Consider the following 22,753-nt stretch of genomic DNA (forward strand, 5'->3'; position numbering starts at 1 on the left):
GACTCTAGCCTTTTCCCTCTTGTTTGTTCTGAGCGTATGGAGGCCTTTCCTTTGTTGCAGCTCCCAGAATGCAATTCTCAGACATATACCATCTGGAGAAAAGCTTTCGCAGCCACTATGCCCAAGGGGGCCCTGGGAGCAGGCGGAGGGTGCTTAGTGTAAAAAGAGTAAATCTCATTAAGGGTTTTCACATTTCTGACTGGTGAGATAATGAAGGAAGGTAATTTGGGGTAGCTTTATTGCAGTAGTTATAACGTTTCCCTGAAGCATAGAGATAAAAGTCAGTGAATGGTGTCCATAAGGACCTTTTTTTTTTTTTTTAAACCGACAGCCACAGCAATCAGAGATCATTCTGACATTGTCATTCCCGGGTGGGGGTTCTGGGCTAGGCTGAGAAATTGAATTATAAAACCTCTTAGAATCATGAGCTTTAACTTGCAGTCTTTGCTCAGACCCAGAACCCATTCAAATGAACCGGTTAGTCCCCAACAATCAACCTTTCCATCCTGAGTGCTAGTGATCGGCCTACCTGTGTCTCCTCAGAAAAGTATGTCGACTCTGGAGGGTAGGGATAGGGTCCAGAGTGACCTAGACAAATTGGAGGATTGGGCTAAAAGAAATCTGATGAGGTTCAACAAGGACAAGTGCAGAGTCCTGCACTTAGGGCGGAAGAATCCCATGCACCGCTACAGGCTGGGGACCGACTGGCTAAGTGGCAATTCTGCAGAAAAGGACCTGGGGATTACAGTGGACGTAGAAGCTGGATATAAGTTAGCCGTGTGCCCTTGTTGCCAAGAAAGCTACGGCATATTGGGCTGTATTAGTAGGAGCATTGCCAGCAGATCGAGGGAAATGGTTATTTCCCTCTATTTCCCTCTATAGAGGCCACATCTGGAGTATTGTGTCCAGTTTTGGGCCCCCCACTACAGAAAGGATATGGACAAATTGGAGAGAGTCCAACAGAGGGCAATGAAAATGGTCAGAGGGTTGGGGCACATGATTTATGAGGAGAGGCTGAGAGAGCTGGGCTTGTTTAGTCTGCAGAAGAGAAGAGTGAGGGGGGATTTGATAGCAGCCTTCAGCTACCTGAAGGGGGGTTCCAAAGAGGATGGAGCTCGGCTGTCATCTGCCACCACTGAGAACAGAACAAGGAGCAATGGTCTCAAGTTGCAGTGGGGGAGGTCTAGGTTGGATATTAGGAAACACTATTTCATTAGGAGGGTGGTGAAGCACTGGAATGGGTTACCTAGGGAGGTGGTGGAATCTCCATCCTTAGAGGTTTTTAAGGCCTGGCTTGACAACTCCATGGCTGGGATGATTTAGTTGGGGTTGGTCCTGCTTTGAGCAGGTGGTTGGACTAGATGACCTCCTGAGGTCTCTTCCGACCCTAATCTTCTATGATTCTATGATTCTTGGAGCTGGGTTCTGGCAGGCTGCATGTTTGCGTCCTTTGCATCAAATTCCACATCACTTTTCTTTGTTGCTTGACTTCCTCCATTGACCCGTTTTTGCAATACAATAACACAGTCAATGAAATGGAAAAGCAGCAGATTTAAAACTGATTGAAAGAAATGTCTTTTTCTTTTTTACACGATGCATAATTAACCCATGGAACTCACTGCCAGAGAATATCACTGGGGCTAAGCACTGAGCAGGTTTTCTTAGAAAGGAGTTACATGTTTCTATGTATAATTGAAACATCCACAGATACATTAGACAGGGACATAAAAAAGGGATATAAATTCTCATGCTTCAGGGCACAAGCCAACTCGGTTATTTCATTATGGGATATCTTGCAACTTCCTCTGAAGTATTTGGTATTGGTCACTGTCGGAGACACAGTATAAGAACAGCCATACTTAAGGCTGCCAGCTTTCTATGACACAAAACCAAACACCCCTGCCTCACCCCCTGCCCCGCTGCTGCCCCAAGGCCCTGCCCCTTCTCCGAGGCCCCACCCTCCGCTTGCTCCATTCCCCCTCCCTCCATTGCTCACTTTTCCCCACCCTCACTTTCACCAGGCTGGGGCAGGGGGTTGGGGTGTGGGAGGTGGGTAAGAGCTCCAGCTGGGGGTGCGGGCTCTGGGGTGGGGCTGGGGATGAGGGGTTTGGGGTGTGGGAGAGGGCTCTGGGCTGGGGCAGGAGGTTGGGGTGGGGGGTATGGGCTCTGGGCTGGGAGTGAAGGCTCTGGGTGGGGCCAGAAATGAGTGGTTCAGGGTGCGGGAGAGGGCTCCAGGCTGGGGCAAAGGGTTGAGGTACAGGAGGGGGTGTGGGCTCTGGCTGGGAGTGTGGGCTTTGAGGTGGGGCTGGGGATGAGGGGTTTGGGGTGCAGAAGGGGGCTCAGGGCTGGGGCAGTGGGTTGGGGTGTGGGAGGAAGTTTGGGGTGCAGGGTCAGCAGGGGTTGGGGCACATGGGCAGCCAGGGAGGCTCTGCGCACTTCCCTCACACCCGCAGGCGCAATCCCCGCAGCTCCCATTGGTCACGGTTCCGAGCCAATGGGAGCTGCGGAGCTGGTGCTGGGGCAGTGCGCAGAGCCTCCCTGGCTGCCCATGCGTCTAGCGGCCCCAGGGACCTGGCGGCTGCTTCCAAGAACCAGGTGGAGCTAGGGCAGGCAGGGAGCCTGCCTTAGCCTCGGGCCCCCGCTGTGCCGCTGACCAGACTTTTAATGGCCCGGTCGGCAGTGCTGAGCAGAACCACCAGGGTCCCTTTTCAACTGGGTGTTCTGGCCGAAAACCGGATACATGGCAACCCTAGCCATACTGGGTCTGACCAAAGGTCCATCTAGCCCAGTATCCTGTCTTCCAACTGTGCCCAATGCCAGAAGCTTCAGAGGGAATGAACAGAACAGTTAATCATCAAGCAATCCATCCCGTTGTCCATTCCCAGCTTCTGACAACCAGAGGATAGGGACCCCATCTCTGCCCATCCTGGAAGCTAATAGCCATTGATGGACCTATCCTTCATGAATGTATCTCGTTCTTTTTTTAACCCTGTTATAGAATTGGCCTTCACAACATCCTCCGGCAAAGAGTTCCACAGGTTGACTGTGTGAAGAAATGCTTCCTTTTGTTTGTTTTAAATCTACTGCCTGTTCATTTCATTTGGTGACCTCTAGTTCTTGTGTTACAAGAAGGAGTAAATAACAAGTCCTTATTTACTTTCTCCACACCTAGATTTTATAGACCTCTATCATATCCCACCCTACAGTTGTCTCTTTTCCAAGATGAAAAGTCCCAGTCTTATTAATCTCTCCTCAAACAGAAGCCATTCCATACCCCTAATCATTTTTGTTGCCCTTTTCTGAACTGTTTCCAATTCCAATATCTCTTTTTGAGATGAGGCAACTAGATCTGTGCGCAGTATTCAAGATATGGGCGTACCATGTATTTATATAGAGGCAATATGATATTTTCTGTCTTATTATCTATCCTTTTCCTAATGATTCCCAACATTCTGTTCATTTTTCTGCCTGTCGCTGCACATTGAGTGGATGTTTTCAGAGAACTGTCCACGATGACTCCAAGATCTCTTTCTTGAGTGGTAACAACTAATTTAGACCCCCATCATTGTATATGTATAGTTGGGATTATGTTTTCCAATGAGCATTACTTTGCATTTATCAACACTGAATTTCATCTGCCATTTTGTTTCCCAGTCACCCAGTTTTGTGAGATCATAGAATATCAGGGTTGGAAGGGACCTCAGGAGGTCATCTAGTCCAACCCCCCGCTCAAAGCAGGACCAATCCCCAACTAAATCATCCCAGCCAGGGCTTTGTCAAGCGTGACCTTAAAAACCTCTAAGGATGGAGATTCCACTACCTCCCTAGGTATCCCATTCCAGTGCTTCACCACTCTCCTAGTGAAAAAGTTTTTCCTAATATCCAACCTAAACCTACCTCATTGCAACTTGAGACCATTACTCCTTGTTCTGTCATCTGGTACCAAAGATCCCTTTGTAACTCTTTGCAGTCAGCTTTGGACTTAACTATCTTGAGTAGTTCTGTATAATCTGCACTTTTAGCCATCTGTTTATCCCATTTTCCAGATCATTTATAAATATGTTGAATAGTAGTGGTCCCAGTACAGACCCCTGGGGGACACGGCTATTTACCTCTCTCCATTCTGAAAACTGACCATTTATTCCTACCCTTTATTTCCTGTCTTTTAACCAGTTACTAAGGCATGAGAGAACCTTCCTTCTTATCCCATGACAGCTTACTTTGCTTAAGAGCCTTTGGTGAGGGACTTTGTCAAAGGCTTTCTGAAAATCTAAGTATATCCACTGGATCACCCTTATCCACATGTTTGTTCACCCCTCAAAGAATTCTAGTAGATTGGTGAGGCATGATTTCCCTTTACAAAAACCGTGTTGATATTGGACTGGATGGACCATTGGTCTAATCTGGTTCGGCAACTCCTCGGTTCCTTTGAAAAGGTCAGAGTGAAACAAAAAACATGTTTTTTGGCAGCTGTTGTCATTTCAAAGACATTAGTTCTCTTATAGTGTGAATATCTGTTATGTTTTCCTCACCTGAAATGTTAAAATAAACAATTCTATTATAGTAGAGGCATGGAGGCCCTAAGGAAAATCAGGTGCCCATTGTGGTAGGCACTGCCACACACATAAGAGACAGTCACCGGTGAGTTTACAGACTAAATAGACAAGAGAAACGGAGGGTGGAAACAGAGGCCGAGAGATAAAGGGACTTAGTCAGAGTCATGCAGCCACGAATAGAATTCAGATCTCCTGATTTCCAGGCTAAGGCTCTGGCCACTGCATCACACTGCCTCTTGAGTAATTCTTGAAATATCCCCCTACCATCTCGAAGAATGGTGTGTTTATATTTGTACTTAGAAGAGCTTCTTTCCTATTCCCCTAAGCCCATGTCTGATCAGTTTTCACCCCCGTGATGTAGCCTGGAATCCTTAATGGACACTCCGTTTTGGTGAAGACTTGCCACTATAATGTAGATTTTCAGCTTGTCTCATCAATGCTCCAGCTGCTGGGCTGTGATTCAAATGTTCGCCTTTTTGTTCCAGTATATATATAGATCCATGGGTAATGGGCACATAGTTGTAAAAAGTGTGTCAAGTTTAATGCTGATAGACAGTAAAGTCAAAGCTGATTATGGGTACAAGATTGATTTACCCCATTTACCAGGGTAAATCACAGTGAAGGAAATTTGAAAATAAATGTATTCTATAGAAGCCACATTACTGAAAATACCCAACAAATACAGCTTTTTCTCAAGAGATGCCTTCTCATTTTTCAAAAACGTCCAGAGAATTTTTGTTTGCAGTGTTGTTGTAGCCATGTTGGTCCCAGGCTATTATAGAGACAAGATGTGTGAGTAATATCTTTTATTGGACTGTCTGTTGGTGAAAGAGACAAGTTTTGAGTTTCACAGAGCTCTTCAGAAGTTGGTCCAATAAGAGATATTACCTCTCCCACCTTATCGCTCACGGAATTTTTGTTTATGGGATTTTTTTCCCTATTTTTGAAAGTTGTAATTTTTTTAAATGACATTTTTAGATTTCAAAATCCAAACATTTTCAAAATGAACCTTTTTTGATGGGGTTTAGAGGGAAACCACCTTGTGACTAAGCTTCCCCCTTAGAATGGCCAAAGTTACCTATTCCATCCTTCATTCCTCCCCACAAAAACAATAGGAGTTAGGATAGCCTTGTGGTTAAAACCTTGGACTGGAATTCAGAGGCCTTGGGTTCACTGCCTGGCCCTCCTACAGCCTCTTGGGGTGACCATGGGCAAGTTGCTCAGATGTCATCAGTTTTTCACCCTGTACCTGTTGCCAACTCTAGTTGGGATCCTCAACTTTGTGACCTCCCAGCTGGGTAATCACAAGCCCAGGGCTGAGACCTGGGAGCTGGCAGGCAGGCTGTTTGTACAGTTTTTAAGCCAGAAAGTTCTCTTTGCCTAAGGCAGGGGTAGTCTATTGTTTCTTGTCAAGGTCCAAATTTCTTGGTCAAGGTATAGTCAAGGTCCAAACTCCAGAGAAAATAATAAAGATAAGTAAACACAAAGATTTCGGGGTCTATTCAAAACTGTCTGGTGATCCGGATTGGCCCGCGCTCCACCTATTGTTTGAGGCTCTAAGGGTTATCCCCCTGTCTAGTATGGGATGGGGCACACCGAGCGCCCCGCCGGCATGACCTCACATGCACCGTGCATGGTGGCGGGGGTGGGGTACTGGTGGTGGGGGGTCACGCCAGTGGGGGCAGGGTCACGCCGTTCCCCGAAGCACCAGAACGTCCTGTATACTGTGGCTGCGGCAGTGCCCCCCTGGTGCCCAGGGCGGGGACCCAGCCTCCCCGCCCGCTGGCTGCACAGCCGGGCCTCTCCCGCCTGGCCTGGCACAACCCAGACTAGGGTGACCAGAGAGCACGTGTGAAAACTTGGGAGCGGGGGTGGGGGGTAATAGGAGCCCATATTAAAAAAAAAGCCCCAAATACAGCATCAGGACTGTCCCTATAAAAGCGGAACGGCTGGTCACCCTCGCCCAGACCCCAGCACGCCCCGCACAGGACGTCCTACGCCAGCCGGGCAGGGATGCTGGGTGGGCTCTGCTGCGAGGCTGGGGGAGCCAGGTGCCCAGGCCGGGGAGGGGAGTGTAGGCAAGGTGAGCTGTGCTGAGAACTACATCCCCCAGCATGCCCCGCTGCCCAACGGCTCTCCCTCGCGGTGGGAACGACATAGCCCAGCATGCCCCGCGTCCCAACGGCTCTCCCTCGCCGTGGGAACGACATCGCCCAGCATGCCCCGCTGCCCAACGGCTCTCCCTCGCGGTGGGAACTACATCGCCCAGCATGCCCCGCGTCCCAACGGCTCTCCCTCGCCGTGGGAACGACATCGCCCAGCATGCCCCGCTGCCCAACGGCTCTCCCTCGCGCTGGGAACTACATCGCCCAGCATGCCCCGCGTCCCAACGGCTCTCCCTCGCGCTGGGAACTACATCGCCCAGCATCCGCTTGCTCCGCTTTCCCAGGAGCCCCCGCGAGCCGGCGCCCCGTTTCCTAAGCAACGGGCTGGTAAACAAGATGGAGGCAACCGGGCCCCCGCCGGGGGGCAGCCGAGTCTGAAACACCAGCACATTCGCCCCCTTCCGCCCCTTCCCCGTCTCCCCCCGCCCCCGCTGCTCCCCATGGCCGAGCGCGGGGGCGAGGAGGACGGCACGTGGGGGCTGCCCCGCCCCCCGTCCCAGCTCCTCGGCGGGGTCCCCCTGGGACCGACGCCGCCTGGGGACGGGACCCGCCTCGGGCAGTCGCGGCTCAGTGGCTGCGAGCCGGAGCCGCAGGCGGGGGAGGAGGACTCGGACCCGGACTCGGACTCGGACCTGGACCCGCAGCCGCAGCCCATGGAGGTTCAGCTCGGTCCCCGCCCCCGGGCTGGGGGAGCGGGGTCTGTCCCAGGAAGGCAGCGGAAAGGATGAGGGGGCTGGGGCACATGACTTGCGCGGAGGGGCCTGGGGTTATTTAGCCTGCAACAGAGAAGCGTGAGGGGGGGTTTGATAGCAGCCTTCAGCTCCCTGAAGGGGGGTCCAAAGAGGACGGAGCTGGGCTGGTCTCAGTGGCGGCAGATGACAGAACAAGGAGCAATGGTCTCATGTTGCAGTGGGGGAGGTCTAGGTTGGATCTTAGGAAAAACTATTTCACTAGGAGGGTGGTGAAGCACGGGAATGGGTTACCAATACCTAGGGAGGTGGTGGAATCTCCATCCCTCGAGGTTTTTAAGGCCCGGCTTGACAAAGCCTTGGCTGGGATGATTTAGTTGGGGTTGGTCCTGCTTTGAGCAGGGGGTTGGACTAGATCAGTGGTTCTCAAACGTTCGTACTGGTGACCCCCTTCCCATAGCAGGTCTCTGAGTGCGACCCCCTTTATAAATTAAAAACACTTTTTTATATATTTAGCACCATTATAAATGGTGGAGGCGAAGCAGGGTTTGGGGTGGAGGCTGGCACCTCTCAACTCCCCCTGCAATAACTTTGCAACCTGCTGAGGGGTCCCGACCCCCAGTTTGCGAACCCCTGGACTAGGTGACCTCCTGAGGTCTCTTCCAACCCTAATATTCTATGATTCTATGACTGAGCCATTAAGGCCCGAGCTGGGCAGCGCTTCCTCTGCAAGGAGGCTGCAGCCCTGTGGGATCTGTCCTGACGGTGATAGGGAAGCTCCTTCCCTCTGAACACGCAGCCCGGCTGGGGCATGACCCAGCTCACAGGTGTTTGGAGGGTGTGGGGACACCTGTCCCGGGTGGACAGACTGGAGCTGTGTAGACCTTGCTGCTTGGGCTGGAGCTCAGGCTCTCACGTCTAGGCAGTGGGGTGGGAGCCGCAACTCCAAAGCCCTCTGTCCACACAGCTATTTGTAGCGGGGGCAGCTCTGCCAGCCTGCCTGAATCTGTTGACCACTGGCTGGGTGGTTTGGCAGTGCCCTCCCTTTGTGTCACTGCCAGGCAGGGCAGGGGGATCTGATCATGAATTTTCTTGTCACTCCCCCAACCCCAGTGTGTCACTGTGTCAGACAGAAGGAGGCTATTTCCCTGCCCTCCATCCCTCCCTCCCCTGTGTTGCTTCCATCAGTGGGGAACCGGTGTGTTTTCTTCTTCTGCACCCTACCGGTTACCTGCCAGAAAGGAGTGGAAAGCAGGCTGGCATGCAAATTGCTGAATTAATGCAGGAGAGCAAAGGCACCTCAACGTAGCTGTGTGCAATGCATGTGCCCAGCCCTGACGTTCAATACTTTCCCAGGAAGGGGTGGATTTGTTTCCTTTCATCTGTCTCTAATCTACCCATCACCAAGGCATTATCACCTCATATTTTTTAATCATGTCTTAAATATCTCTGTAGCACCATCCACTGTAGTATCTCTGTAGCTCCAATTGCTGTAGGAGGTGCTAGGATTTGCATTATTACTCTTTGATAAATTATTTATCTTTGGTCCCTAGATATGAGATCATTGTGTGGCTTTTCCAAGCTCATAAGAATTTCACAAATCATTGGCTTATTTTCTCATTAAACCTGTGCACTGGTTCACTAGTGCCATCTGTTAACCACCCCCTTTGGCAGAGGACTGGTTGTTTTGTGAAAAGGATTTCACGTTACTCAGGCAAAAAAATGTTAAGGGGCCATTGATTCTCTGGATGTGTTCGTTTTTGAGTACCCAGCTTGAGATATTTTAGGTCTGATCTGCAGAAGAACTGAGCATTCATAACCCAGTTGATGTCTAAGGGAGATGCGTGCACTCAGCCCCTCTGCAGATCAAGCCCTTTCTAAAGTTGAGAATCTGAAATGTGAGGTACAGAAAACTAAATGGCCCCTTTTGAAAATGTTGAACTCAGCCTTTTCTATTGCCCATGTGAGAGTTCAGAGCTAGTGTACAGTATGTTTTGAATGCTAAAGTTATATCCAATGTTTTTGTTTTTCGGAGTGTATAAAGCTGTTGCAAATGGTGCCACAGCAGGGACATGAGGCTAGAACTAAAACCTGTGTTCTGTTCTGACTTGCATCCGATGCAATCCCAGTGACTTCAGTAGGATTGAACAGTATAGTATTTGGTTTCTTAAATCTACCTAAGAGTGTGTCTGTCCTTCTGGTGTTTTGCAGGAACATTTTGATGGGGTACTGGATGAAGATACTGTCGGTGAGGCCCTGTACAAACTGGGGCGTTCAGCCCCTGGCGCCAAGTTTGTTTACCTTAATCTGTTGCTTTCAGTGAGTACAACCAAAGAACAAACATCTTTCAGCAGAGTCATCACTGTGATCACTCATGTGATTATCTGCTCACAAGGGTCACCCTAAGCTGAGCTTCACTCTTAAGAGGTGATGGCCTGCGTGGCAAGATATGCCTTCTTTTTTAGGAGGCAGGCGTAATTGTTTCACCTTCTGTAGATGACACTTCTGTGCCTGTATGTGGGGACCTTTGGAAGGCTGTGACTTCACTCCTGAATCAGTCCCTCTTTGTTTTCTATTAGGAACAGCTATAGCTGTAGGTGTCAGGGATTCTCTTTACTCTGTCTCCAGGGTAACTTCCTACAGTACTCTTGTTCTGCTCAGTCAGAGCAGAGGAGGAGAAGCGGGAGGTGATAATCCCCTTGGAATACAGCCTGTAACATCACTCTGGTGGGAGGCAATTGTTGCTGTCCAAGATCCATGGGCAACCATGGAGACAAATGTATTACTGCCTTTTTGAACAGTCTCAAGGTAAAGACAGCACAGGTTAAGGCAGCTGTGTGGCAATAACTGAATTTGGTGGCTAAGTTGTTACAGACAAGTTGCACTACCTTAAAGAACTAAATGTAGGAGTAAGTAATTTAAAAAAAAAAAATTAGCAGAGTTGAACCGAGTTAAAGATGATTCGCCACAGATTCCTCTTATATGCAGCCTGATGTGGCATTCCCTCTGGATGCAGCCATCTCTCATGACTGCATTTTTTTTTTTCTGCTTTGACTTTTTCCCCCATTTGTGTCTGGTTTTGGGCATGTGGTTACACAGCGAGTTATTAAAGCTTCTTTGCTTTTTATTTTCCCAGGGGTGTAATTTAAGTGACATTAGCATTCTCTCCAGATACATTCACCTAGAGAAGTTGGAGCTTTCATACAATAAAATTAATGGTATGTAGTAAGTACTCTAGTAAACTCTTGGCTTGTAAAATCATTTAAGATGAAAAATGCAGTGTTCTGTGCAGCTTTAATATCACAAAAACCTGTCTACACATTTATGACATCACTAATCCAACTCTGTAGAGTGATACAGTAGCTGCGTCTCCTTGAGAATGATTTACTGATGGTATTCATAGAGCTGTACCAGCATATGCTAGGCAACGTAAAAGTAAAGATTATTGTCCAGTTTATTATTTGGACATAAAGTGCAAACAACCATATTAGTGCAAGGTTAAGGTGGAGATTTTACACTTGCAAACATCAGAGCACATAAAGTTATGTCTGTGATAGCTATTCCAGTCTTGGGAGTTCTCTTCAGCAAAGATTTCCAGCTGAGGTTGAAGTGTACCAAATTGCGTGCTGCTTTTATGGATGATCACAACTGGGGAGTAGGACGAGACCCACCAAACTAACAATCAGGTCTCATGTCATTTTATTCTGTGTTTGCACAGCACCTAGCACAATGGGTCCTGGTCCATGATTATTAATAATAATAATTAATAAGTAAGGCCTGTGCAGTAACCTGCTGCATCATGTAGCCTCTGCCTTAGTACTTATACATTTGGAGAGCTGGAGATCAGTGCATCTCTGTGACTGTAACAACCTCGCTGTGCCCATTTTACTTTTTTCCAAGTAGAGTACCAAATAGATGCCTGAACTGAATAGGGCCCTTCTCCCAAGAAATAATCACTCCTTTCTTGACCCCTTTAAGATTATGTCTTTTATGAAATAATTACTAATATCTAAATTCGGGGGGGGAATCACATGCACTGCTATTATGCATATACCTCTTAAAATTGGCTTGAGTGATGCTGTGTGGAAGATAGATTAATTTGTGACTGATCTAAATATACATTTTCAGTCTTGTCTGAGACTAAAGAGCCTAAGTCACTTTTGGAAATGAGATTTAGGCTCATAAATCACTAAGGCTCTTTTGCAAATTTTATCTCTAGGTGACAAAGTTAAATTAGAATGATAGAAAACTAAACCAATTTTAAAAAATAGGGATTTGATTTAGGAATTGGACGTTTATCTCTGTCTTGAGTTGTTCACAAAGTATCTTTTGTGTAGGAAGAGGTGCGAATACATTGAATTACTGCGTGCCAAGCCTTGCTTTGTGTCTTGCATGATTTAAAATTGATTTTTGGTTGCTAGCGGGTGTAATTACTATATTACATTATGACTCTGTAATCTATGTATTTCCCTATGTATTATTTTACTTAATTTGCTGTTTTCCCTTTGTTATAGATCTGTCTTGTGTCAGTCACATGCCTTACTTACTGGAACTTGATGCTTCCAATAATGAACTGACTACATACTTTGATTTCAAGCCACCTAAAAATCTCAAGGTAAGTTGTGAAAAATGTCCTTTGTCAGGTTTGAATTCAAAGAGGTCTTTTAAACGTAATTTAGATTCTGTATTAGGCCAGGCAAAGAGATCAGACTTTCTTTGTGCCCTACATATCCATCTTATTCTGGTTGCCATTTGAAAAAAATAATTGCACCTCTCATTTGGTTTCACGTTCCTGAACCCCAAACACTATGGGAATGGCATTTTACACAGTTCGTTGTACTGGTTAAGATTTTGCCAAATGAATCAAATCTTGAATGGAATCAATTCTCACCTTTCAGACTGACTGGTACCAATCGATACTGTGAAAGATATGTGTGAAGTATAGCCATATATTGTTCCACTTTCTCTGCTATTGTTTTGATATAGTCCATTATGGTTTACAAAGATCTGTATATTATTTTGAAACACTACCACTATGGATTCCTCTGCTTTCCCTTCCTGATCTCTAATCTTTATGCATCATTGCCAGGACCATTTAATATTGTCTGTAGGAGGAACAAAGAATAGCTAATGAAGCTTCCAAAATTTGAGTTATGTATCTAATAAAAAACCCTTTTGTTATGTCTCACCATGTATTAATATTAATGACCCTTTTATTTTGTCTACAAAACCCACCACAAGTATAATGGAAAAGCCAGTTATTTTCACAGAGCAGTGGAAAGTGCAGAAGAAAGGAAAGCAACCTTGTGTGTCCTTTTTCTCTTCAGGAGGTGGATTTTTCGTACAATCAAATACCTGAAATGCGAGATCTGTCCACATACCAGTCACTTACTAAACTCACACTGGACCGTATCCTTTGTGGAAACCACAACAGGAGAAGGTAGTTTGTTGTTTTTGTGAAGGCTGTTCATTCTGTGTAGCTGCCCATCTATACTGTGTAGCTTCACTCAACCGTACAATTCTGCCTTGAAAATCAAGGTGAAATAGTTTTAAATCTAATGATGAAATTGATTTTAACTTAGTAAAACATTCATATTTATAAAGGCAGGATGGGTGGGAGTGTTTGTAAAGATCAAATTCTCTATGCTTGTCAAGGGAAAACAAAAAACCTTCATGCCCTGAGAAGCTAAGAAAGCCGTGAATCATACTCCCCAGACATGGCAAAGATGATAAACAAATGCTCGCTGCAGCACTGGGATATGAAGTGTGATCTTTGGAGTTTGCTTAAACTCCTTTGTGCTCAGATGCAGGATTTCCCTAAGCTATAAGTGAGAAGCTGGGAGGGGAAGACAGGTTGCCTGTTCTGTACATTTCCTCTAAAGCTCAGATACTGGCCACTATCAGGGCAGGATACTGGGCTAGATGGACCATTGGTGTGACCCAGTCTGATTGTTCTTATGATATACACTTGTTAAAGAAAGAATTTAATGTTAATATGAATAATAAATAATAATTACTTGGGCCTGTGGTATTAATTTAGATGTCATATATGGGCTAAACATGTTAACATAATCAAGTCACTGTCCAACATTAAACAGTGTTAAATAAGGTCCGTGGTTTTGTATACAGAGACCTCAGCCTGCTTAGTACCATGGCAAACACACCATTAACAATCCTTTGAACTTTAGAAGGAAAAAGAATTAACACATTTGAAATGTTAAATATTAAATAAGGCTTTCATTTTGAATAATATCCCTTATTCCTTTTCACTGGAGAGTTTTTAAAAGAAAAAAACAACCACCTTGTTTGACGGTCTCTTAGGTAGATGATAATAGCTGTCCATTTGAGGAAGAGAGAAGTTAGTTGAGACAGACTGGAGCTGCTGCTGTTAAAGTCTGATCCTGTTTTATCCCAGGTGGCGGCTGGGATCCAACTATAGCTAGCAAAGATGGTGATGTCATCTGGGTCCCTCTCTCTGGCTCAGCCTGGTCAGGACATCTTTCAGGATTAGGATGAAGAAGTTCCGGGGTCCCAGGAGATGGTGGGGGTGGAACCCATGATGGTGAAGCTTGGACCTGTAGCCAATTTTTCTCCCAAAATCTCTTCCTTTAAGGACCCCAAAAGGGAGTGATAGGTGGAATAGCCCATTCCCTCTTTATTTTGTCCACCAATTAGGTCTAGTTTCCAACACACCAATTTTTGGTTGCACACTTTTCTGGTTTACCAAGCGTGATCTTAACACAGTCCTTAAGTTATATAAGGAGACTTTTTTTTATTTGGACTAATTCAATCTTTCTGTCTCTCTTTTGGTCCTTTTCCCATCAACATTTGTTATTCTGGGTTATTGTGACATTTTATAAGCTGTCATGTACTTGTTACAATTGAGCTCATAATAAGGGTAAATTTGTAGGCCCAATTATTACAATAAGCCTCAGTCATGGACCAGGACCCCATTGTGCTAGGTGCTGGACAAAAATCAAACAAAAAGACTGTGCATGCCCCAAAGAACTTATAATCCAAGTACAGTATAAGACAAAAGACAATGGATGGATACTGACAGATGGGGGGAGTACAAGGAAACATACAGTGTTAATCACCATCATTTGAAATGGTCTCAGCACACCAATGGCTTAACAGTTGTCGGGATTTTGTTGGCGTCACAGCAAAGGAGAGTTAATGGGCAGGAAGTTCCTGCTTTTCGCATTAAAGGGGGTTCAGCATTTATGTAGATTTAATTTGATTGACTGAAAATCAACTTGGTGACAGGTGAGCTGCTTTAACTGAAAAAATTTTCTGCTGTGTAATTTCAAAAGTAGCTAAAATGGACTGATTTTCAGGTTCCCACAGTGTCCGGGAAAGTTAAGGCTATTAAATGTCAGTGTACAAGATCGTGCTTGTATGAGGTAAGACTACACACGGTGCAAATTGTTCTCAAAAACACCTTTCAGTCTGTGAGTATGCTGCCCAGGTTGTGGGGTAGTAAACCTCATTCTGGTGGAGATCTGATAAGGATGTGTTAGATACTTAAGTTTTTCCATGGTCTGCTTGTCCAAGGCACCTGCTGTGCAGAACTGCCCTTATTCCTCCTGAAGGCTCTCCTTCTCCTACACTTTTCTAAGGCTTGGTCAAGGGTGTGACAAAAACTCCATTATAGACACAGCTGTGCTGACAGAAGAGTGCTTCTGTCCGCTTAGGTAATGGGATTCGGAGGGGAGGTGTTCCCACATGGACAGAAAACCTCCTTCTGTTGGTGCACACCACATTTACACTAGGGGGCTATACAACCATAGCCATGCCAGTAAAGGGTCTGTAGTCTAGACACAGTCTAAGCTAATGCTCTGTGTTGCTCTTTTGTATTCCCATATAAGCTTATAAATGCTTACTAAGGCTTAGGAACCTCTTTTCTCCTGCCTTGCACATTGCATCCTGAGTCTTTGTTCTAGGAGGAGAGGATTGCAGGCTGTATCATTTTGGTTCCTTGTCTTCCATACTCAAGTAACCCTATTACTGAAGGATGTTATTTCAGCATTCTTATTTCTCACAGGGGTGGTTAGCTCATTTGCAGGGTTTTCAGGTTACATTATTGACAAGTTTCACAAGGTGTACAGGTGACGTGATTCTTGTTGGAGAATGGCACTGAGACGCCATTCAAATTTCCTATTGCAAAGCAAAAATAATGTGACCAATAAAAAAGGGTCAAGGGTTGTTATTACTGATCTGAATAGGAATTAGGATTTTTCATTTGCTTTGAATGCAGTAGTTCAATATCTTTATTTGCTGGCAACAAATCAAATGAATCAATATGGGAAGAACAACTGTGTGTATGAGTGCATCAGGACCATTTGAAATTCAGAACATGAATGCAGAGTTTAAAATGCAACATGGCACCATTCCTAACTTGTGTCAAGCAAAACTCTCAGAAGACATGGCAGCCAAAACAAGCTGTTCTTATAATCTACAAATGAAACAACATTTCTTAGATATCTTACAGTGGTGAAAGTGTTTGGGATGCATTTCTTAGCAGACAGTAACTAAGCATCTCTTGCCATATTTCAGTGAGTTGTGATGCAGATGGTAAGGTCATTACAAGTTTTCCTGACAGTTGCACACACAAACATACCTGACAGGATTATAAATTAATCTTCGTAGAGGAAATTGTCTAAAACAGAAAGGAATACGGTTTACTAAGGCAGTAATACCTGACCAACCAGTTGTAGTGGGCCATTAAGATTCTAAAATCGGTTGCTAGTGCTGACTGATTTCCTGCATCTTATTGGTGCAATCGTCTTTTATTTTACGTTTGTAATCTCTTGGAACCTAATAGGCTGGTGTTCTACTTACTGGCAATCAATGAGTGAGTGGGTCCACTGTGACCAATATCAATCATGTGCCCACTGAAGTTTTGCCATAGACTTCAATTGGAAGAGGAGCAACCCTATTTTGTCGGAAAGTCACTGTCTAACTATCAAGTGTGGTACACTTAATCCTGCCTCAGCACAGGGGGATGGACTAGATGACCTCTTGAGGTCTCTTCCAGTCCTACATTCTATTGTGGTCTGAGTGCACTTTTCAAAATACGTCAAGCAGCCTAGCATAGGCCCTATAAAATGATAGATCTACAGTAGGAAAATGATAGATCCTACTAGGTAGGAATCTAGGTTAGAATGTAGTGTTGGGGTTTAGTTATAGTTTGACACTGTTAGTGCAGATTGGGCCAACCCGTGTTAGGGGGTGTGTGGCAAAAGCTGGCCAAACCCTGGTCATTCAGCACAACACACAGTTAACCTATGGAACTCGTTGCCTGGGAATGTTGTGAAGGCCAAAAGTATAACTTGGTTCAAAAAAGAATTAGAGAAGTTCATGGAGGATAGGTCCATCAGTGGCTATTAGCCAAGATGGTCAGGGATGCAACCCCATGCTCTGGGTGTCCCTAAACCTCTAATTGCCAGAAGCTGAGACTGGATCACAGGTGATGGATCACTCGATAAATTGCCCTGTTCTGTTCATTCCCTTTGAATCATCTGGCACCAGCCACTGTTGGAAGACAAGATACTGGGCTAGATGTGCCGCTGTTCTTGTGTTCTTATAACTAGATGGTATTTTCTTTCATTACGCCTTGTAGGATAAATGCAGCTCCTAATTGCATTTGATTAGAATTATTGGTATGGTTCTGGCAAGGAAAAAATAACCTGATTGTTTGTCTACAGGCATCTAAGAATTGAAATGTGGTTGGCTGTGTTACAAAAAGAAGTCGCTGTCCCAGTTTTCGGACTGTGGTATCATTCTCTCATGTACATTAAAATGAAATATTGTTGCCCCTGTGATTGTATAAAGGCATCACTCTGAATCCTGCTTATTCTACTTTGGAGTATTATAGCAGGGTTTCTTATTTATATTCTCTTGTTTTTAAAGTGCCTGATTCCATTTTGGTCTTATGTGATATGTTTAGTTTTGCCTTTGCTTTACTTTAAATTACAATGACACAGTCACCACCACTTGGACACAGAATCAGTACTGAGACTGTTATAACTTACTTCAAATTCAAGTAAAAATTTGAATGCCTAAATAATATCATGGATAACGTATATTATACTTATTTATTGTTATGTTTTATGGTCTATGCAGTAATGCTTTGGGGTCTTATTGTGCTAGGTGCTGCACTAGTGTATAGTAAAGTATAGTCCCTGCCTCAAAGAATTTATAATCTTGAGTCTTGGATCCTGCAACTGACTTGAATCATAGAATCAGGGTTGGAAGGGACCTCAGGAGGTCATCTAGTCCAAGCCCCTGCTCAAAGAGGACTTGCCTTGGTGAATTCATGCTGATTTGCCCATGACTTGCCCTTGGTGAATCCATGCTGACTGTTCCTGATCACTTTCCTCTCCTCTAAGTGTTTCAAAATTGATTCCTTGAGGACCTGCTCCATGATTTTTCCAGAGACTGAGGTGAGTCTGACTGGCCTGTAGTTCCCCAGATCCTCCTCCTTCCCTTTTCAAAGATGGGCACTACATTAGCCTTTTTCCAGTCATCCGGGACCTCCCCTGATCTCCATGAGTTTTCAAAGATAACGGCCGATGGCTCTGCAATCACATCTGCCAGCACCTTTAGCACCCTCGGATGCAGTGCATCCGGCCCCACGGACTTGTGCTCATCCAGCTTTCCTAAATATCCTGAACCACTTCTGTCTCCACAGAGGGCTGGTCACCTCCTCCCCATGCTGTGCTGCCCAGTGCAGTAGTCTGGGAGCTGAGCTGACCTTGTTCATGAAGACAGAGGCAAAACTTGACATGGGTGGAACCCCATTGACTTCAGTGGACCTCCCAACAGGTGTAAAGAACTGCCCACATGCACGTGGTTGCAGGATTGGGGCTCGGGCTTGAGAGACGAGATGTAATTGGTGGTTGAAACAAATAAGTTACAGTGGAAGGAGGAAGACAGGGTATTAGTAAAATGAACGTCTGTGTATGAGAGAGAAACCAACCTGCTAACTTAGTTCTAAATATTGCTATGATTTTTTGTATGTGATTATTTTCCTTAAGTGCAACACTGATACATAGATAATAATATAGAGGAGATCAAAGGGCTAGAGAAGTGCCATAGTCTGACTTATCTTAGCTTGGCACACAACAGGATCACTACAATCAGTGGCCTGAAAAACTTACCTATCAAAATACTCTGTCTGGTAAGTGATGAGTTAATTTTTTTTAATAAAGGCTTTCTTTTTTAAATGGTCTAGTTCGTCTCCTTAAGAAATGTATTTGTGATAAGTAGGCTGGTTTCCATAGGTCTGTTTATAGTGGATACAAGTAAACTTTGGTTAAAAGTTTGCTTTTGTACTATATGCTGTTTTAGTAATGTCCTATCTCATTTTCTCTTTGGTAACCCTTTTAGAAGATAGAAATATCAACAGTGTGTGAGCCCTAAATATAATGTTTGAAAGAATCAAAACTTTATTTTGAAAGAATCAGATGTGTATAGAAAAAATGAATTAATTAAAAAATTGAAAACGGTGATGTTTTGAAATAGACATTCCCTTGCAAAGTTGTTTTGGTTTACAGTAGCACTGTGCTCCGGTCTGAGGGGTGAAAGGGAAACTGACCAGTCTACATTTATTTTCCAAGATGAATAAAATTCAGTAAGTTAATAACATCAATTATAGAAGAAAACTTATTTTGAGGCTCTTGAAGTCAAAGTGGCAGCATGGTCCAATGAATAAGTCATGGGCCTTATTTCAGGATATGTTGGTTCTGTTCCTGACTCTCACACTGTGTGGTTCGCTTACCTCAGTGTGCCTTTGTGTCTCAGTTTCCCCTTCTGTAAAATGGGGATAACACCTAGCCTTATTTGTAAAGCCCTTTGCGATTCTTTAGTGAAAAGTACTACGTAAATGCTAAGTAGTAATAGCTGTAAGTGGTGGTAGAAACGTAGATAAGAATATTTTTAAATGAGCTGAAAGTGTGCTTTTAAATCGTTGTAAAAGCACAAAGTACATTTTTACACCTCTTCATTTTATTTTCTTTGTAATTATGATCTTTAAAATAATGTAATTGATATCTTCAAGAACTTGAATCTGAAAATACATATGTACCTGCTTAAGTTTATACACATTAATAGCAAATAAATACATTAGTGTGTCATGTAAAGCAAGTTCTTTATTTTTAAGTCCATAAAATTTTTAATTTGTTTTTCTGTGCTAACTTACAAAATGGCACCGTAGTATAGAAAAGAATAGTTAAATCCTACATAAGTCAAATGCAGTTGTTCCTTGCACTTCTTTAACTGATTAGCTTATTTTAATATGCACTAGAATGTGTTCATTTTTAATAGTAGACAAAGTAATGAGCACTCTTGTATTTCAGGCATACCATTCTTTGCAAATCCCTCAGTGCCAGTGAATCTGGAGCTCTGGCTCTCAGTGGAAGTAGAAAAGATTGATTCAGATTGAGAAAAATCCTATATTTAAAAAAAATGAAATGAATTATGAACTTGTTGAAAACTAAATTTTCAGAAAGATCTCTTTTCTCTTTATACAGTGTAAAAAACACTTATTCATCCTTTTCTTTAAGTAGCAACAGAGCAAGTCACCTAACTTCTCTGTTTCTGTTTCCCCATCTGTAAAAGGGGCTAATAATACCTATACCTAATTAGTTGTATTTGAAAATGTTTTGAAGGTGAAAACTGCTATGAAACTGCAAAGCATTATTAATATGATCACGTTCTGTATTTTTGTATTTCCATGCTACTGTGACTGCTCACATAAAGACTTCTCTTTTTTCTTTAATCAGCAAAGTAGGTAATCACATAAAAATGATGTAAATAGTGAAATTTCAATGTAGTGTTTTCTTTTACAAATTCAGTTAAGATGTAAACAGACTGTACATGGCAGAAAAGGGTTATTTTTTCCCGTTGATTCAGCTTTCTTTCCCATTCCCTCTTGAGCTCTTTAGGAAAGAAAATAGAACAGTCTCAAGTTCAGAAGAAGGAACATCAGTAACTGAAAAAACTGCTTAGATATGCCAAAGAGGCCATATTCTGCCCTTGTTTGCAAAAAATAATGAATAGTGCTGTAATGAACTGGATGCTCAGGAGGTTTACACTTTCCAAAAGAGGATTCCTCACACAAATCCCTTGGTGCACAGAAATTTGTTTGCACCATTTGCACAGCATTTTGCAACTACAACTCTTAGCTGTACCTTATTGAGCAGAAGTCTCATGAGGAAGAGGGAGGGAAGAGAGAGTGTCCTTGCTATTAATAGCCCGATCAAAGATTTAAAAGTCAGGAAAAATGTCAATGGTAGACAACTGGATCAACATTGCAATGCATTTATTTATTTATTTTTCTAGTTTCTAAATATTTATTAATAGCATTTGAAGTTCCAAAATAGCTTTCAGCATACAGTGACACTGGTGGAATGAGATACGTAGCTTTCAAGGTTATGATTACAGATTGCATCTGTAATTGGGGCCCAAGATTAACGCATAAGGTAGCATGCTATATCATGCTAGGAGTTGATAATAGGGATGCTGTATGATTGATGGGGCTTCAAGAAATGAAACTACCTGGAACCTACTCAGAAACATGTGACCTTCTCATCTGTTTTCTCTTGTGGAGAAAGGGGAATCAGGCCTTGTGTGGTGTACAATGAAAAGCTACTTCAGGGGGCCCCAAAAGCACTGAGCAATCCCAACTGTCAGATTCTGATATGCTTCCTTACAATAATTTCAGTGGGGGTATTAATGGAGTAAGATACTACCCAAACTAGAGGTTTCCTTAGGTTAACAACCCACTGAGGTGAATAAGATAAGTTGACACATCAGAGAGCTATTGTTTCGGGCTGCCTGCAGAGTCAGGAAAATAACAGTATATTGGTTTATGTACAGTTTACATTTTGGTCTTTTTGCAGGCATATAGGTAACAAATGTAATTTTTAAATAGATGAAAGCTTGGCTTCTGGGCACAATTCTACAGTGGTGAGGGGATTCTGTAGCCACTTCCGTGGCTATGAAATTGCAGAGAAAATGAGGGCCCAGTTTATTTTACTGACACGCATCACCAACCTGCTACTTAAAGTAGTGCACTGAAGATAAACCAGTCAGGAGGTTGCCCCGTTTGTTACTTCTTGAGCAGAATGAGAAATTATAAACTGGCATCTCAAGGTGAGGATGGGATTAATATGAGGGACAATGTCACTTTCATGCAATGCTAATGTATACAAGACCCAGGAGAAGAGAAATGGCCTGTCCTGTTCTATTAAGACTGTAAATGGTATTTAAAGTGAACACAGAAATTACCCATTTAGACAGTAGGATGTTGTTCCTCATCAGAAACATTTTTTTCATGAAAGCTGGTGAGAACTTATTATATACTTTGGATTGATTTTCAGTGCTCTAACCAGATTGAGAAGATAACCGGTTTGGAGGACCTGAAAGTCCTCCAGAACTTGGACTTGTCTAGTAATAAAATCAGCAGCTTAGAAGGTTTGGAGGAGCATGATCTACTAGAAGTGATCAACCTAGAAAATAATCAGGTAACATCCTTCATACTAATCTGAATTGTTTTTAGCTTTACCGTCTCTTTCTCAAATTCAGCTCTTCGAAGGTTCAGCCAAAAATCGCATAACGCTACAAGAAAGAAATGACTTTCACTTTACAACCCATTCTGCCACCCTTGCTTATGTTGAGTAGAACCTTACTCCCTGCTCTTGTTTAATTGCTTGGACTAATTTCTGTTTATGTGGGTAACTCTGAGGGAGCATTTAATGGTCAGGACAGCGTTCCCTAGAATGGATACCACATTGCAGGGAAGGGCTGCACAGGCACTGACTCTGGGCGCTACGGGACTGGAGCACCCATGGGAAAAAAATAGTGGGAGCTCAGCACCCACCGGCCACCCAGATCAGCTCCGACCCCCCTCTCGCCCCACAGCGCCTCCCGCCCACCATGATCAGCTGTTCAGTGCCGTGCAGGAGGCATTGTGTGGGAAGAGGAGGAGTGGGGGATGGGAAGAGGCAAGGGGAAGGGCAGGGGTAGGGCAAGGGGGAAGGGGTGGAGTGAGGGCGGGGCCTGGGGTGGAGTGGGGATCCAGCACCCTCAGGGAAATCACAAAGTCAGTGCCTCTGAATGGCTGTGCTGCCTTCTTCCATCCAGCTATGCCAGAGAGCCTCTACTTATACCTTAGCTACTCCAGCATCCAACCCCAACAGATCTTGCCAATGTCCCTCAATCCTGTAACATGCAGGAGGTCAGACTGGATGATCATGATGATCCCTTCTGACCTTAAAATATGTGAGCTTCTCCTGGGCCTCTGTCATAGAATACCAGTCATGCATACTGTAAAATGGCT

At 44.2% G+C, this 22,753-nt stretch overlaps 1 protein-coding gene across 4 annotated transcripts in view; it reads left to right on the forward strand.

Moving 5' to 3' along the window:
• The first annotated feature begins 7,038 nt into the window (after positions 1 to 7,038).
• The window catches only part of LRGUK (leucine rich repeats and guanylate kinase domain containing), an 86,880-nt gene continuing 71,165 nt past the window's right edge, over positions 7,039 to 22,753 (forward strand). For 2 of the 4 annotated variants that reach the window (XR_005223822.2, XR_006283281.1), the window contains exons 1-7: positions 7,039 to 7,380; positions 9,622 to 9,729; positions 10,547 to 10,628; positions 11,925 to 12,025; positions 12,738 to 12,819; positions 18,468 to 18,592; positions 21,795 to 21,938. Coding sequence is in view for 2 of the 4 variants with exons in the window: in XM_043520899.1 (XP_043376834.1) it covers positions 7,162 to 7,380; positions 9,622 to 9,729; positions 10,547 to 10,628; positions 11,925 to 12,025; positions 12,738 to 12,819; positions 18,468 to 18,592; positions 21,795 to 21,938 (861 nt within the window). In the remaining 2 variants the exon portion in view is untranslated. The remainder of the gene's footprint in view (positions 7,381 to 9,621; positions 9,730 to 10,546; positions 10,629 to 11,924; positions 12,026 to 12,737; positions 12,820 to 18,467; positions 18,593 to 21,794; positions 21,939 to 22,753) is intronic. The other 2 variants (XM_043520899.1, XM_027818328.3) reach the window with 2 other exon arrangements.

The sequence above is a fragment of the Chelonia mydas genome, chromosome 1 (genome assembly GCF_015237465.2).
Source record: "Chelonia mydas isolate rCheMyd1 chromosome 1, rCheMyd1.pri.v2, whole genome shotgun sequence".
Taxonomy (NCBI): Eukaryota; Metazoa; Chordata; order Testudines; family Cheloniidae; genus Chelonia; species Chelonia mydas.